At 49.8% G+C, this 15,544-nt stretch overlaps 1 protein-coding gene across 6 annotated transcripts in view; it reads left to right on the forward strand.

Moving 5' to 3' along the window:
* Positions 1-15,544, forward strand: part of PIK3R6 (phosphoinositide-3-kinase regulatory subunit 6) — a 56,795-nt gene that overhangs the window by 11,311 nt on the left and 29,940 nt on the right. For 4 of the 6 annotated variants that reach the window (XR_005212740.1, XM_037809524.1, XM_037809526.1 and 1 more), the window contains exons 2-8: positions 1,738-1,822; positions 8,133-8,216; positions 9,918-10,009; positions 10,545-10,613; positions 11,914-12,046; positions 12,205-12,274; positions 13,371-13,554. Coding sequence is in view for 5 of the 6 variants with exons in the window: in XM_037809524.1 (XP_037665452.1) it covers positions 1,810-1,822; positions 8,133-8,216; positions 9,918-10,009; positions 10,545-10,613; positions 11,914-12,046; positions 12,205-12,274; positions 13,371-13,554 (645 nt within the window). In the remaining variant the exon portion in view is untranslated. Of the gene's footprint in view, positions 1-1,176; positions 1,329-1,737; positions 1,823-8,132; positions 8,217-9,917; positions 10,010-10,544; positions 10,614-11,913; positions 12,047-12,204; positions 12,275-13,370; positions 13,555-15,544 lie in introns of those variants that run through there. The other 2 variants (XM_037809525.1, XM_037809527.1) reach the window with 2 other exon arrangements.

Here is a 15,544-nt window from a genome sequence, read left to right on the forward strand (position 1 = left end):
AATTGAGACCCACCCTGAATGGGCGAGGCCACACCTCCATGGAAATTATCACCCACAGTTTGGTGGGGCACATTTCCATGCAAACAACCTACCAAATGTTCCAACTTAATCCCCACTAATATATCTGCCCCACAAGATTGCATCAAAGAATATGGCTTTTTCTGGGGGACATAATACGTTCAAAACGGCACAGTATGTCATACATGACAATACTATATTCACCTTCCCCCCAAATTCCTTAATAGCATCAAATATCCAGTTAGTGTTCAAATTTCCAATTGCTTCCAATGTCAAAGTATTTTTGTAATGGTTTGAATTGGGCTTCAAATAGAGTTCACACATTGCACTTGGTTGATCAGGACTCTTAAACCCCTTTAAATCTATAGGTTCCCTCCCCTCCATGTATCTAGCAGGTGCCCCTCCCCTTCCCCACCTTCTTTGCAGTTTGTTAAAGCAAGCAGGTCATTTGTCCTCTAGAGTTTCTGAGAGTTTAAATTTTGAAGATTGCATCTTGGAAGTGTGCTTCATCTTGTTCTGTATTTCCTGTAACGTGGTAATTGGAAATAGAGGATATTTATCACCCTCTGAAAAGGCTATACCAATTTCCACTCTCACCAATGGTATATGACAGCAAATTTTTCCATATCCTCAGTAAAACTGGATATTCTCTTTTCTAATCTTTGCCAGTGGTACCTCACATTTTGATTTTTGTTTCTATGATTATCAGTAAGGCTGAAATTATTCATAGTATATTATAATTTTAATACATAGACTAATTCCATTCTTCGATATGTATCTTAAAATTTTACATCTATATTTACAGGTGAGCCTGATCTATTTTTTAAGCTATCTTGATTAGGTTTTAGCATCAAGGTTGAGCTAGCTTTTTCAAGTAAACTGAGACTCTTTCCTACTTCCGGTGTGCTTTGGAACAGTTTTAATAACACACATTTTCTTTACTCTGCAAGTTTGAAATAACTTATCAGAGGAACCATCTGAGCCAACCACCACTTTTTAAAGAACTGGCTCTCCAACAACTTCCTCTGCTCCCTCACTGGTTACTATGTGAGCAAGTTTTCTAGCTCTTCTAGAGCCTCTGAGTCATTTGCATTCCCCTAGGAAACCATGTGTGACAGATTTTCTTTTTTGCCACAGCTATTTATATGTTCCATTTGTCATTTCTAATATTCTCTTTGTGTGTTTGCACCCTCTCTCTCTCTCTCTGTCTCTCTCTCTCTCAATATGTTTTCCTGGGAATATGTTTATTATTTTCTCCAAAGAACAAGCTCTTGGATTTGTTCCAAGTTCATCTGCTCTCCAGGTGTCAGGTTTGCTGCTCTGGGAATGGGGGGGGGGGGCAGACTTTGGGGGTGCCCAATGCTGAGGTCTCAGCAAAGCAACCTGGAAGCAGGATTGAGGGCAGGCACTCTGAAGCCAGATGGCCTGAGTTCAAATCTCCTTTCCTTTACTGACTTATTATCTGACCTTGAATAGTTATTTAACTTCTCTGTGCCTCAGTTTCCCCCTCTGAGGGATGGGAGGGAAATCGTACCTGCCTCTGTAGGTTAATATTAGAAGTGTGCCTGCACATACCAAGCATCACAGAAATATTTCTCAAATAAATCTGGACTCCCTTCCAGCGTGTTAGAAGCCTACGTCCCCTGGGATCCTCTCCATCCTCCCACTGTACTTTCTGTGCCTTCCCACCCCTTACACTGACTGCCTCTTATTTTGCAGAACCACTGTGTGCAAAAGGAACGTGCACCCTGCTCTCCACCCAGCCGCCAGAGCCAACCACATCCTCCTCCCATGGAGAGTTCAGGTCAGTGTGAAGGAAGGGGGAGGGGGCATAGGGGCTGGGCAGCAGGGTGCAGAGTGCCCCTTGTGGGTGACATCACCCCCAGGGCTGGCAGGGCCACCCCCACCCAGCCAGACTGCAAGAACCCAATTCAGCCATCCAAATGTGAGAATAAGTCGAGAGGTGGACATCCACTCACCTGTGTGAGGTCCCTGCTGCTTCAGGACACTGACCTGGACAAGGGATCAATGACAAGAATGACTGAGGTGTGTTACACGGGGATATGCACTCAGCGTTGTGTATGTTTAATAAAAACTTAGATGGCACTTACAACGTGGCAAGTAATGAGAAAATCCCTTGATAAATATTAAGTTATTTAGCCTTCATAATAACCCCATAAGATGGGATTATTATCACTCACATGTGACAAAAAGGGAAACTGAGGCACAGAAAGGCCAGGTATCTCTCTTCAGGTCACACAGCTATTTCTTGATTTGAACTGGGCAGTCTAGTGCCAGCATCCATGGGCTTAATGATTTCCCTAGAGATTGCCTGGTGCAAACCTCAGAAGGCTTCTGTGATGTAGGGGCTTCAGTCATTGTCTTCGTTTTACGGAGAGGGAAACAGAGGCTCAGAGAGGTTAGTTAATTTGCCCAAAGCCACACAGCTGGTAACCCAGGTCTGTCTGACTCCAAAGCCCAAGCTATCTCAAGTTACCCCATCTCACCCGGACACAGCAAGGAGAGATGACACTCCCCCTGAGGTGTGGACCATCTAATGGTCACCCAGCAAATCGGAGACCGCACCTCAGGCTACCAGGCATAGACTAATGCCCTTGAGGACCCCTGAACTGGGGAAGGGGAGGGGACGCCCCAAGGCAGGGTCAGCTATTGGACTGTAATCATCCCTTAGATCCATCCTTTCACTCCCCACTCCTCAGACAGCCTCACCCATCAGAAGTTATCTCCAACTGCATTCACAACTCAGTGAATCCTGGTGCTGCAACACCCTGTGTGGTCTTCAACCAGCTGGGGTTCAGTCTGGGAGGAACGGCATCAGGAAAGCACTGTGCAAATCTCCTCAATATTTTAAGCCAAATTCATTTGCATTCACTTTAACAATAAATACATACAGTGCTGTGGTTTAGGAAAAGATGTATCGATAAGGGGTCTTTGGAGACAAGCAATAGAAACGGATGTGGCTTATTTAATTAAAAAAAAAAAGTGGAGTATATTGAAGGAAAAGCTGGAGCACCAGATACCACAAAGGGCAGGGCTGGGGACCCAGCATGGGAAGAGGTGGACAGTGTCCTAGAGGAACACCCCAGCCGTTTTTTCCTCCTCAATCCCTCTGCACCTGGGGAGAGAGATCCCCTTGGCCAGCTCAGTCCTGTGTCCCCTCCATAGCCAGGCTACAGCAGGGCTCCAGGATCAGCTGTCCCACCAAGACTGCACCCAGCAGGGGGGCTGCCGGGCAGGTGTGGCATGACCCCAAACGCCCACGAGTGAAAGGAAACTTGCCAGTCTCAGGATGCTTGCCCTGGGAGATCCGAAGGGGAATTTTCCTGTCTTGAACAGGACTGCAGTCGTCCTGGCTGTCTTCCCCAAATTACGGTTGTTTTTTCAACTTTTACCACCTTCCCACTGCGCTTTGACTCCTCCCACCCCAGGAGGGGCGGCTGGAAAGTAAGATGTTTATTCCTGGGGATGCAAAAGAGTCATGTGTCTTGGGCACCAGAGCTGCTGTTATTTTGCCATCCCTGCGAACAGGGGCAAGGTCACGGGTGTTTTTAAACAATCTGAGGCTTTAGACTGAGTGGGGGTGGGGGTGGGGTCAGGCATGGAACGGGAAAGCGGTGTGAGCGGTCTTACTCCAGCCAACGGTGCCCGTGGGTGCTGAGCCATGAGCAGCTGAACCCCATGTCTGACCCGGTGGTCCCCAGCCTCTCTGATGCTGAGACGGGAGCTGCGTGCACCCCAGCGGGTTCTTAGACAAGTGCCGGACCCTGGTTAGACGGACCCTGGTTAGCTCGGTCGTCAGTGCGTGGGAACCTGTGGGCTCCCAGGAGGATGGACTCTCGCTCAGGGGTCAAGATCAGGAGAAGGTCACTCTCTGAAATGGAAACTAGTAAGCGCATCACTGGAAACATTCACCTGTCCAGAGCTCACCTGCCTCGGGAGTCCTGAGTCTGAATTGGAACTTGCACCAGGAAGTCGTGTTCTTCTCAGCTCACCTGGCACGAGGCCATTCCCAGTGTGGCCTAATTTTATAAAGAGAGGGGGCCAGGAAGTTTGGTTGAAGCTTCTCCCTTTCTGTTCCGGCAAGGGGTGCTGATTCTGACATCCAGAGAGTGGAAAAGGACAATTTATCTCCACACACTTGTTTGTGGGAAACCTCGTGGGGGTGATGAATGCAATTCCTTTGGCAATAATCTTGTGCCCTAAGGGTCCCTGTGACCCCTCATCTGGGTGGACAGGCCCCCCTCCCACCCCTCAGCTGGAGAAGGCTGGGCAAAGGTTAAGTTTGATCACTCCCCCAGCGTTCCCGGTACACTGATGCCCGGGGCCTCAGTGGGAAGAGGGGAACTTCAAGACAGAGACTGGGCTGTGGCAAAATCCTAGCAGATTACATCAATGTCATAAGGCCTGGCCGGACCCCAAGGCTAGGGCTTTGCTGTCGACCACCCAGACCCAAGGGTTATGTTTCCAAGCAAAGTTAAATCTGTTGCAAAACAAAAAAAAATGAACAACAAACAAGTCAACTTTTTCCAATTGCGTTCTTTCGAATCCCCTGCCTACCACCATGACAACCAGGAGTGCTGGCAGAGATGATGTCCTGACCCGTGACCTTTGCCCCGAATTCAGGGATGACCCTCCTCTGTGAACCCCAGCACCTGACTCCCTGCTTCACTGACAGATCAATTACCCTTGAACTCTGAGCTTGGCGGAAGACAAAGACCAAGATGGGAGGTTAGACGTTCTCACCCTCGCTGCACATTAGAGCCTACTGGGGAGCTGTGAAAATATTTTGTTTATTGGGCCCTGGGTTTGTTTGCTGTGGTTGCTGTAACAAATCACCACAAACTCGGTGGCTGCAAACAACAGAAGTTCATTCTCTCACAAATCTGGGGGGCAGAGTCCAAAATCAAGGAGTTGGGGGGGGCACACTCCCTCCAAAGGTTTTAGGAGAGAAATCTTCCCTGCTCCTGGCGGCTCCTGGGGGCTCCTGGGGGCTCCTGGCCTTGGCTTCTGGAAGCATTACTCCAATCTGCCTCTCTCACTGCATGGCCTTCTTCCCTGCATCTCCATCTGTGAGCCCCAAAACTCCCCCTCCTTTGCCTTACAGGGACACCTGTCATTGGATTTAGGGCCCACCTTGAATACTCAATGATTTCATCTGGAGATCCATAACTAGTTACGCCTGCAAAGACTCTTAATTCCAACAATGGTCATATTCTGAGGCTCTAAGTGAGCGTGAATTTGTGGGGGGTAGGGAGTTGGGGGGACACTAGTCAACCCACTCCAGGCCCCACTCTCCCAAGATTCTGTTTTAATTGTTTGTGGGGGGTGGGAGAACCCATGGATTGGTATTTTTAAAGCTTCCCAGGTGGTCCTAATGTGCCTCAAGTTTGGGAAGCAGTGAACTAGGGGAAAGGCGAAGCATCCTAAGAGAGCAGGAGAAGGCAGGGGTTGGGCTCTGTCTGGGGGAAAAAAAGGTTGCAGGGCAGTGGAGAGTGTGGTTGCAAGTCCCAGGACAGCTTCGAATGTCCTGAAGTTGAGGGGCAGGCCCTGGACAGTGGGGACATTCTTGTACTCCAGTGGAGGTGGCCCAGTTTCGAGAGCACAGGGTTTAGTGTTTGGCTGCCTTTATCTGAGATTGTCACCCCCACTGGTAAGCCACGACCCAACCAACCCTGGTTTTCCTCATTCCCTGGAACTCATGACCCTTGAACACCATCCAACTCCTCATTCTTGGGTTGCGTCCCTCCCCTCTTTAAACGCATTTAAAAGCCTTCATCTCCCACCCTTTTATACAATTCCTCTTGATTTTCTCAAACAGCTAGACCAGGTGTCTCACACTTAAGTGCCTCCAGGGGCCAGAAAGATGGAGTCTGTGAGTGAAACAAGGAGAGTGGAAACGGTGAAGATCCAGAGAAGCCATGCCCTGTCTTGGGTGGGGGGGTGGACGGGGTCGGGGAGCAGCTGCTCCCCAAACCCTGTCGATTGTTGTGTGAGAGAAGACTATCTGCCCAGGGTCATTACATTTCCAGATTTTCAAGAGGTGCCAGAAGTCTGAACTTTTGTTCAAAAGTTGATTTAAATGTTGGCAGCTAATCTGATATTTTTTTTGAAGACATTGTGCAAATCCAAACAAAACATGTCTGCAGGCCAGATGTGGACAAAGGCCTGAGAGTTCGTTTGCTTTCGAAAGCAAAGCTTATTTGGGTTGTCTCCCGGGGATACTGGCAACTTCTCTATTTTTCTCTGAAAGATAAAAACTTACTCCCTTTGCAAAATGGGGGAACCCAGGGCTCAGAATACAAAGACCAGGCTGTCCTTCCAGTGTGTGTGGTGGGGGAGATAACAGTTTTAAGTCTTTTGTGCAGTCCAAATAAGAAAGGAAGGAAGGGAGGGAGGGAAGGAGGAAGGAAGATAGGAAAAAAAGAAGGGAGGGAGGGAGAGATGAAGGACACCAATTAATTTTTTAATAACTCACCCTGCATTTCGCGCATTAAATCTTAGTGCAAGGTGGTGATGGGTAGACGGAAGGAAGGTTGTAGCTAGCCTTCGTGCCAGCCTAAATTATTTCCGTGCCAGTTTGGGGAGATGCTGCACTGCCCAGCAGAGTGGTCAGGTAAGCAGTTGTCAGCTGTGTCTACTCCTAGCCTGGAGAAGATCCAAAATTGGGCCTTTGCATGGTCCGGGGGGACAAGTGGGAGTCAGGAGAAAAGCAGGGGGGTTTAGAGACACCAGTGAGTCTAGCAGACTTCACAAGCCCACCCCAGAGTTGTGGAGAGACCAGGTGGTGAGCTCCAGGGCACAGGATGCCTTGGCCTGAGCAAATTTTGATCCCTGGACTGCAATCTTCCAATTTCTTTATTTGTTATCGCCGTCATACCTACTTCCAAAGGAATCTGAGGCAATTAAGATATAAGTTAAATAGAACCAAAATTAGGAGCACCAAAGAGGAGCAAAGAGAGGTCACTGTCACTTGCGATGAGCTGATTTTTGAGGCTGGTCCCCGATTTGACTGTAAGTTTCCCAGCAATCAAGGCACAAGGGGAACCCATGAAGCATGTGGCTTGTATTGTTGGCAGACCAGAGAAAATGCACTTGCCTTAAAGACAGACACTTGGTTGGAGCTAATAGCAAAGAGGAATTTATTGGGCAGTGAGCATTTCCCACACTTCCTGTGTTAGTCTGATTTTTCCAAGAAGCAGACACCAAGATTAGATTCAATGCACAAGGACCGATTAGGAGAATGTGTGACAGAAAATGGAGAGGGAGGTGACCCCGATACAGATCTGACCCCAGATGGAAGGAGAAAGGGAAGAAAGCTTGAGTAGAAATGTCTTGGACTAACAGGTAGTCCAAGAAAGACACAGCACAGCAGTTGGGGAATACTTGAACCAAAGTTAATGTCAAAGAAGCCCCGGGTGTCCCAGAGAAGGGCCTGCTGGAGAATTTCTGCTGCACTCTGTATTAACCGGAAGTGTGGACTTGGCCCAAAGGGATGGATTTCCCTCTGGCCGCTGAGGACCTTGGTCCATTAAGCTCCTTGTGGTGTGAGGTCAGCTAGACACGTTGTCATGGTTACCACACTTGCCAAATTTCAGTTAGCTATTCTTGTACCACCTTTGCATGTTTGCCATGTCAGTGGATCACCTGTCCTGGTATTTATCTGATATATTTCTTTAAATCAACTTTAATTCCCTTTATAAATTTCAGCTTCATCCTAAGCAATAGCCAGGACATCACAGGTTAAGGAGCTAGTTATATATATTTTCTTTCTAATATACATTAAGATAAGTGCGTACCCATTCAGAATTATATGATTATTTGTGTGCCACCTGAAATCATCTTGCATACCTCCAGTGGTGTATGTGCCTCCCATGGGGAGAGACCGGTTTTACGGAGAACTCAGAAATGTCCATCTCGAGGCTGCCTTCCAGCTCTGCTTGGTGTCCTGGCTGCCTCGCTGCCGGCTCTAGGTGGATTACTTTGGGGCAGCTCCTGAGGCTCATGGAAGGGTCTAGAGATGGAGTTGAGGGTAGGGCATCTCCGGGGCTGGGCTCCAAAGCTCCGACCCTCAAAGTCCCACCCTTGCTGCCCAGATGCCGAGCTGGACCTGCTGAGGAGTGTGCAGGCCGTGCTCCGGGAGCTCAGCACCCAGGCCCCAGCCTTGCAGAGCAACCGAGGTAAGAGCTTGCACCTGCTTCCTCTCCCCCCACCCCACCCCGGCTAGCTCACTGTGCCCCCTTCCTGCTGACAATGCCTGGGCCAGAAGGAAGGACTAAGAAGACATCTCTGCTCTCTTGTTCGACCCTGCTGACAATTGTTGCAGAGTGCATTGGGATATGGCTCCCTTTTTCTTTTTTTTTATGCAATTTTATTGAGATATAGTTACATAACACACAGTCATTCAAAGTGTACAATCAGTTGTTCACAGTATCTTCATACAGTTGTGCTTTCATCACCGCAATCAAACTTTGAACATTTTCATTACTCCAAAAAATAAAATAAAAATTAAAGTAAAAAAAACATCCAAAACATCCCATTCCCCTCCTCCCCCCATTGTTCATTTACTTTTTTAAAATAAAGTTTAATTGAGATATATTCACACCTCCCACAGTCATCCCCAGTGTACAATCAGTTGTTCACAGCACCATCTATACAGCTCTGCGTTTCATCACAGAATCAATTTTTGAACCTTTTCCTTACTCCAAAATAAAAATAAAAGCAAGAAAGGACTCCTAAATCTTTCCATCCCCTCCATCCCACCCTATTCTTCATCTAATTTTTGTCCCCATTTTTCCACTCATCTGTCCATACGCTGGATAAAGGGAGTGTGAACCCCAAGGTTTTCACAATCACAGAGTCACACTGTGCAAGCTACATAGTTATACAATTGTCTTTAAGCATCAAGGTCACTGGGTTGCAGTTTGACAGCTTCAGGTATTTCCCTCTAGCCATTCCAACACACTAAAGACTAAAAGATGATCTCTATATAGCACATAAGAATACCCTCCAGAGTGACCTCTTGACTCCGTTTGAAATCTCTCAGCCACTGGAACCTTATTTTGTTTCATCTCTCTTCCCTCTTTCTGTCAAGAAGATCCTCTCAATCCCACAGTGCTGGGTCTGAGCTCATCCCTGGGAGTCATATCCTGCATTGCCAGGTCCCATGGGAGTCAGGTCCCATGTAGGGGGGGAGGGCAGCGAGTTCACCTGCTGAGTTGGCTTAGAAGGAGGGGACACATCTGAGCAACAAAGAGGCTCTCTGGGGGGGACTCCTAGGCACAATTATAGGTAGGCTTAGCCTCTCCCTTGCAGCAACTAGCCTCACAGGGGAAAGCCCCCAGATCAAGGGCTCAGCCCACTAAATTGTCAGTCCTCAGTGTTTGCGGGAAAATCAGCAATAACCCAGGTGGGGAAGTCCAACACTTCTGCATTTCTCCCCAGCTCTTTGGGGGGTCTCTCTTTCTTCCACCTTCCCTAACTCCACTTCCAAACCTCAGCACTCTGGACTCAAAGAGTTTCCAGAAGCGTGGCTCAGGGCACTGACCTGCAAACACTGCGACTGCGTAATTCACACGTACACACTGGCTCCTTTCCCTTGGTCCCAGCACACTCTGGGAGCTACCTGAACAGCTGGGGGTGGTCCCTGCCAGTGTCCCACCTCCCTTCCTTTATGCCCTGGGAATTTACTGAACACAGAGGGCCTGCAGATCAGAATTCACCTACACGTAAGACACTGGCCCATGTGCACCTGAGTCAGGTGCCTGGTTAGCAGGCCGGACCTGTGGCTGCTCAGAGATGCAGTGTGGGGCTCCAGGGCCCAGGGCCCAGCTCCAAGGGTCTCTAGTAAGAACCTCCCCCCACCCCTCTCTCCTGCCCAGGGATGTGGAGATGGTCCCTGCACAAGAAGGTCGAGCGGGATCCTGGCAAGAGTCCAGCTCTGGTGGGCATTCTGCTTAGAGAACTAGAGAAGGTGGGTGCTCGGGCTTTGAAGAGGCAGAGAGGGGTCATGGGACTAGGGGCTTGGTCCCTTCAGAGCTGTCTCTCCCAAACTTCGGTCACTTGTGGACCACCTTCGTGATTTTTACCATATATGTCTCCCTCCTTTACTTTTATATACACAATATTTTCTTTACGTTGACTCATATTGGTTTACTTGAATTAATGTATTACAAAAAGAAACTACAACGTGACCGTAAATGAGCAACCAGGATCACCTGTCATAAGCAATTTGGGGACTTGCCTGTCATTTGCCGGCAGCTCCTGCTCTGAGTCAACACTGCCCCTGCCCCCAGGGTCCCCTGCCCTCCCCTGCCACACCCCCACACCTGGGCTCCCACCCCTCACCTCCTCTACCCAGGCAGACTGAGGGCCCTTGTCATTCTCTTTGGCATGATGGAAGCTGCCTGCCACCCCACCCCACCCTCAGTCCTGCCACCACCACCCCCTCAGCTAGGACGCTGCAAGTCCCCAGCCTGATGAATGTCACGTGTACTCCTGTCTTGCAGGCGGAAAGCGAGGACCTCCGGCACGTCATCATTCCCCTGCTGCACACTCTAATGTACGTGCTCACGAAGGTGAGCTGGGGGCCGAGGGTCGAGGTGTAGTGACCCAGGTGTGGCTGCGCTGGACACCTTCCCGTGCCCTTGGTGGACCCCCAGTCCCTGCCAGTGCATGCCCAGAGAAACACTTGCACTGCCTGCCCCAAGCCGCCGCTAAGCCTGAACTATGTCCTTTCTCCAAAACATGAAGAGGCAGAATTGGGGAGCCCCTGGGGAAAGTCCCAGCAACATGCAGGTTGTGCATGGGGGGGCCTCAAATGCCAGAAAGAGGTCCTTGGGTTTGCTTGTATGTGCAGCGGGGACATCTCTTGTCCCTACACAGAGAGGGGACGTGGTAAGAAGACAAAGTGCCTTAGGAGAGTCACAGTCACTGTGTGTAGTCACCGGGCGGGTGTCAGTGGCCAATACATTGAGGGGCCAGTAGAGCAAAGCTGGGCTTGCTGGAAGATCTTGGATAGGACTTGCTTTCAGCAAAGGCAGAGAGCATGGTGAGAATGGGGGGCGGGAAGGGAAGCCCCTGGGACCTCGTGGGGTTTCCTATACCCTTCAGGTGTAACTCAAAGGTTCTGAGCCTGGAGAACAGCAGAAATGTGTGGTCTGATGGAGCAGGAGGTTGGGAGGGGAATAGATTTGTTGGCAGAATGCAATGAGATGAATCTCCATCTCAGTAAGTTTAAATGGGGCATCATACTAGCTTCCTGGGGCTGCCGTACAAATTACTGCAAACTGGATGGCTTCAGACAGCAGAAATGTCTTCTCTCACAGTTCAGAGACCCAGAAGTCCGACATCAACGTGTGGGCAGGGTCGGATCCTTCCGGAGGCTCTGGGGGAGAAACCACCCCAGGCCTCATTTGGCTTCCAGTGGTGGCAGCTCTCCTCAGCATTCCTTGGCTTGTGGCTGCACCAGTCCAATCACTGCCTCTGTCTGCCCATTGTCCTCTTCTCTGTGTGTCTCTGTGTCCTTTTCTGGCTCTTGTAAGGACACTCTCATTGGATTTAGGGCCCACCCTAATCCAACAGAATCTCACCTTAATCCTTAATGACAAAAGAGGTCATATTCTAAGTCTCCAGGTGGACATGAATTTGGGGGGACTGTTACACACCCCACCACGGGCAGCTAAGAGAGGTCTTACAGATGCTGGGAGAAGAGGCTGGAAAGGGATGATGTAGGAGTCATTGATGGCACATGGGTAGAGAGGGAAGTCTGAGCCCAGGCCGGGTTGTCACCCTCCTCCTCTCCCGCTCCACCCCACCTCCCCAGCACCCTTCATGACCTAGGGCTCTGGGTGCCCCAACTCCTCTTCTCACCCCCAGGCCACAGGCATCTCTGAGGAGCTCTACCAGAGGACCTACACCTTTTGCATGAGGTTACTGACCCTGCCCACCCCGTACTGCACAGTGGCCTTGGAATGTGCCATACGGCTGAAAACGGAGACGGCTGTCCCAGGTGAGAGCTGCTGGGTGTCTGTCTCCCATGCTGCAACTCCAGCGCCACCCAAGGTCCTGCCTTTTGTTCCAGGATGCAGGGGAGCTCAAAAAGTCTTAGCATCTTCTGTGGGAAGGTGGGACGGGGATGGGAGTTGGCTAATGTGGTCTGGTTTGCAGGGACCTTGTACCAAAGGATGGTCATTGCTGAACAGAACTTGACGAATGACCTGTACCCCTACAGGGAGAGGTGAGTGCCTGGAAAAGGACGCTGCCTTCAGTCCCCCGAGGTGTTGGGGACCGTGGGACTCCTCCCCAACAGGAGGACAAATAGAGGAGCCCTGGCAGAGAGGGACACCCGTGACATTTGTCCAACAGTGGAGTGCGTTTTCAAGGGTGGGTGGGGCGTATGCTTTTCTGGAGACCACTGAAAGCAGGGTAGATCTTTCTCTCGACTGGGTTCAGAGCTAGCCTGCTCATATGCAGAAAGAGGATGTGGCCGCTGGGCCACTCTGGAGTTTTGATGTTCACCCTCCATCCTGTCCTTGGCCATGTCGTAGCATCAAAGCAGTCAGGCAGCGAGAGGGAGCTCAGGATATTACACTGGAGGGGGTTCAGGCCTCAGTCTGGCTTTCATCTATGCACGCCTAGCCCTTTAGATAAGACTGTTCACACTGGGGAAACGGACTGATGGAGTTGGGGAAGCAGACTGTCCTTTTGGTACATCTGCTGACTTGGCCTCAAAGGCCCAGCTTGAGTTTAGAGCTTGGGACTCTGTGTCCATGAAGGGTGATTGCAGGGAGGTAAAGGGGTTCCAGAGAAATTAGGATTGGGGGGAAAAAAAAACAAAAACAAAAACTTGGAGAGGTTGGGATGACACAGTTAAATGAGAGGGAGAGGAAGAAGAGAGAGGTCAGTTTTCTGGCAGGATAAGGAGATAGAGAAGATGTGGCTCATTGGCCTTTGGAGCCTCAGTTTCAACAGGAAGAATTTAGGATCACTCCTAGAGGTTGACCTATTCCCTGGGGGAGGGTGAGCACGTCCTTTCACAGAAGGGCAGGACTTAGGCTGGAACTTACCCAGAACCAGGGCTTTGCCTTCTTTCCTGGGTCAAGACCATGGACTGCAGCTGGGCACCAGCTGCCTCTGGAATAAGTGCATGCTCTTATTTGCCACAGTCCCCACCACTCCCTATTGTCACCCTCCTATAGACTTGTGAATTTGAGGCTCCTGTTTCAGGAAGAACTAGATAACTTGGGGGCCTGTGAGGCTCTGGTGCCCATTGAGTGGCCCCCTCCCAGCAGCCATCCTCATCAGTCCTGCCCCCCACCCCCTTCTGCCCTCAGAGTGTTCCTCTTCGTGGACCCGGAGCTGGTGTCCCCCTCCGTGTGCAGTGCCCTGCTGCTGGAGATCCAGGCAGCCCAGGAGAAGCAGACGCCGGAGGCCTGCATGCGCCACGTGGTCTCCCACGCCCTGCAGGCCGCTCTGGGGGACACCTGCGAAGTGGGAGCTCTGCACCAGAAGCTGCAGGTAACTGCTCGGCCCCCCGCCCAGCCCGGGCCCCTGCCCTGTGCTCGCTCCACCATTCTCCCCCTTCTCCCATTCATATCACCTTTGTTCCCTAAATCAAAAATCAATATGAAGGAAAATCTGAAAAAAAAAAAAGTGCAAATAAACCAAAGGGCAATTAAAATTGCCCCTAAGCCGTGTATATTTTGCACTGTAAGTTTAAAATAAGGTATTTTCAAGGAAAAGCTCAAGTGGTGATAGTTTCTTGGCAACTCCCATTCTTATACCCTAACTTTCAAATACACTCCTTTTGTTTCATGTATTAAATTTCCTAAGTTTCAGATTTAATATTTGTTGTTTCTTAATATGTTGGTTACCAGAACATGACAATTTTGCCTAACATCTTGTGGGTGTTAGAGAAGTTCTGGTTAACTTAACAATTTAAGTTTTTAAAAGTCCTATGTTTAAGTTTATCAGCAAATCATTTCAAAACTATTGACAAGTTTTGGAATCTTTTATTATTATTATTATTTGTTTTACTAATTCAGAATAAAAACTTTTTGTTTTTGTAAAAAAAAAAAAATTGCCCCTAAGTCCTCCAACCAGACATAATAGTAATGAACATGTCAGAATATTTCCTTATATTTCCTTAATAATAATGACAAGGATAATTGTAACAGCTATTGTTTATTGAATGTCTGTTGTGTTCCAGACACCGTGTTCAACTCTTACCAAGTCCATGGTTTCCTTTCATTCCTTGTCCCAAAAAGCACTATTCAGTGTTCCTCTGGGGTTGCCACCGGCTTGGACCTGTTGTCAGCTCCTGACACTGCCCAGATTCACCAATTTGACTTCCCCTCCTTCCATCCCACTCCGTCTGGGGGAGCTCCCGACACACATCTGCATTTTGGGGGTTCCCAACCCTCGTGAGCTCATACCCAGGGCCCCATCTTGCCTTGAGAGTGCATACCCAGGACCCCGTCTTGGTTTGAGCAGACACCTGTCCAGGTGGGATATTGCTCTCTCTCCCTGCAATTAGCCATGGCTCTTGGGAAGGTGGGGTGGGGGGCAGTTTCCTGGCGGTGGAGGGGTGTTGCCTGGAGACCCAGCAGCCCTCCCCCCTGCCCCAGTAACTCTGGAGATGGTTTCTGGATCATAAAGCAGGGCATATTGGTAGCACCATTTTGACACAACCGAGCTATAATGTAAGAACGTTGATTTTTGTTACTGAATGGCATGGAAAATAGACAATTCCCAGCCTCACTCCAGCCTGGAGTTGGAGGCGGCTGGAGTTCCGGGGAAGGTTAGGACTAAAGTTAGGGTCAGGAACGGGGTGAATTTGAGAGGCACCAGCTCAGGAATGGGGTGGGGTTCAGAGCTGGATAATTAACAGGTTTGTTGTATACATTACTTTGCCATGGGAAAAAAAATGGAAACGCTGAAAATGAAAGCTTTATTTTTATGTGTAGTCCAAATGCCATGTCTCTCCCACCCCCACCCTGACCAATCTCCTCCCTTTCTCCAGAGCCCCCTGCTCTGAGTCTCAATTTTTGTGCATAAAGAATTGGGGAGAGGGGGTAGAAGGGGAGCAGGGAAAGACTGTAGGGGATGCGTCGCTGATCTTATCTTGGAGACCCTCAGAAGCTTAGCAGTAGAGGGGTATTCAGTAGTTCCCTGGCAACCCTTCTGCCACATGGGGTGCCTGGGGGACTCCAGCTCGTGTTGCCCACCACTCCCCACCTTGTCCCCAGACCCCTGGAGTCCTCATCTGGAATTCTGCCCCTTGAGGCAGCTTTGGGGTGCACTCTCACTCCTGTCTTGTCTGGTGGAGATCAAGTGGGATCCAGGAGAAGTGGCTCAGCTGGTCAGCTGTGTGGTGGACAGGCCCTGTCTGACCCCCAGCTCACACCCCATCTGCTGAGGGCTGGATCTGAGGGCCCAGGAGGGGAGAAGATTGGTCTCCACGCGTGTCCGTGGGACCAGTTGGCAAGGCCCCCAGGCTGGGAGGTCA

The sequence above is a fragment of the Choloepus didactylus genome, chromosome 18 (genome assembly GCF_015220235.1).
Source record: "Choloepus didactylus isolate mChoDid1 chromosome 18, mChoDid1.pri, whole genome shotgun sequence".
Classification (NCBI taxonomy): Eukaryota; Metazoa; Chordata; class Mammalia; order Pilosa; family Megalonychidae; genus Choloepus; species Choloepus didactylus.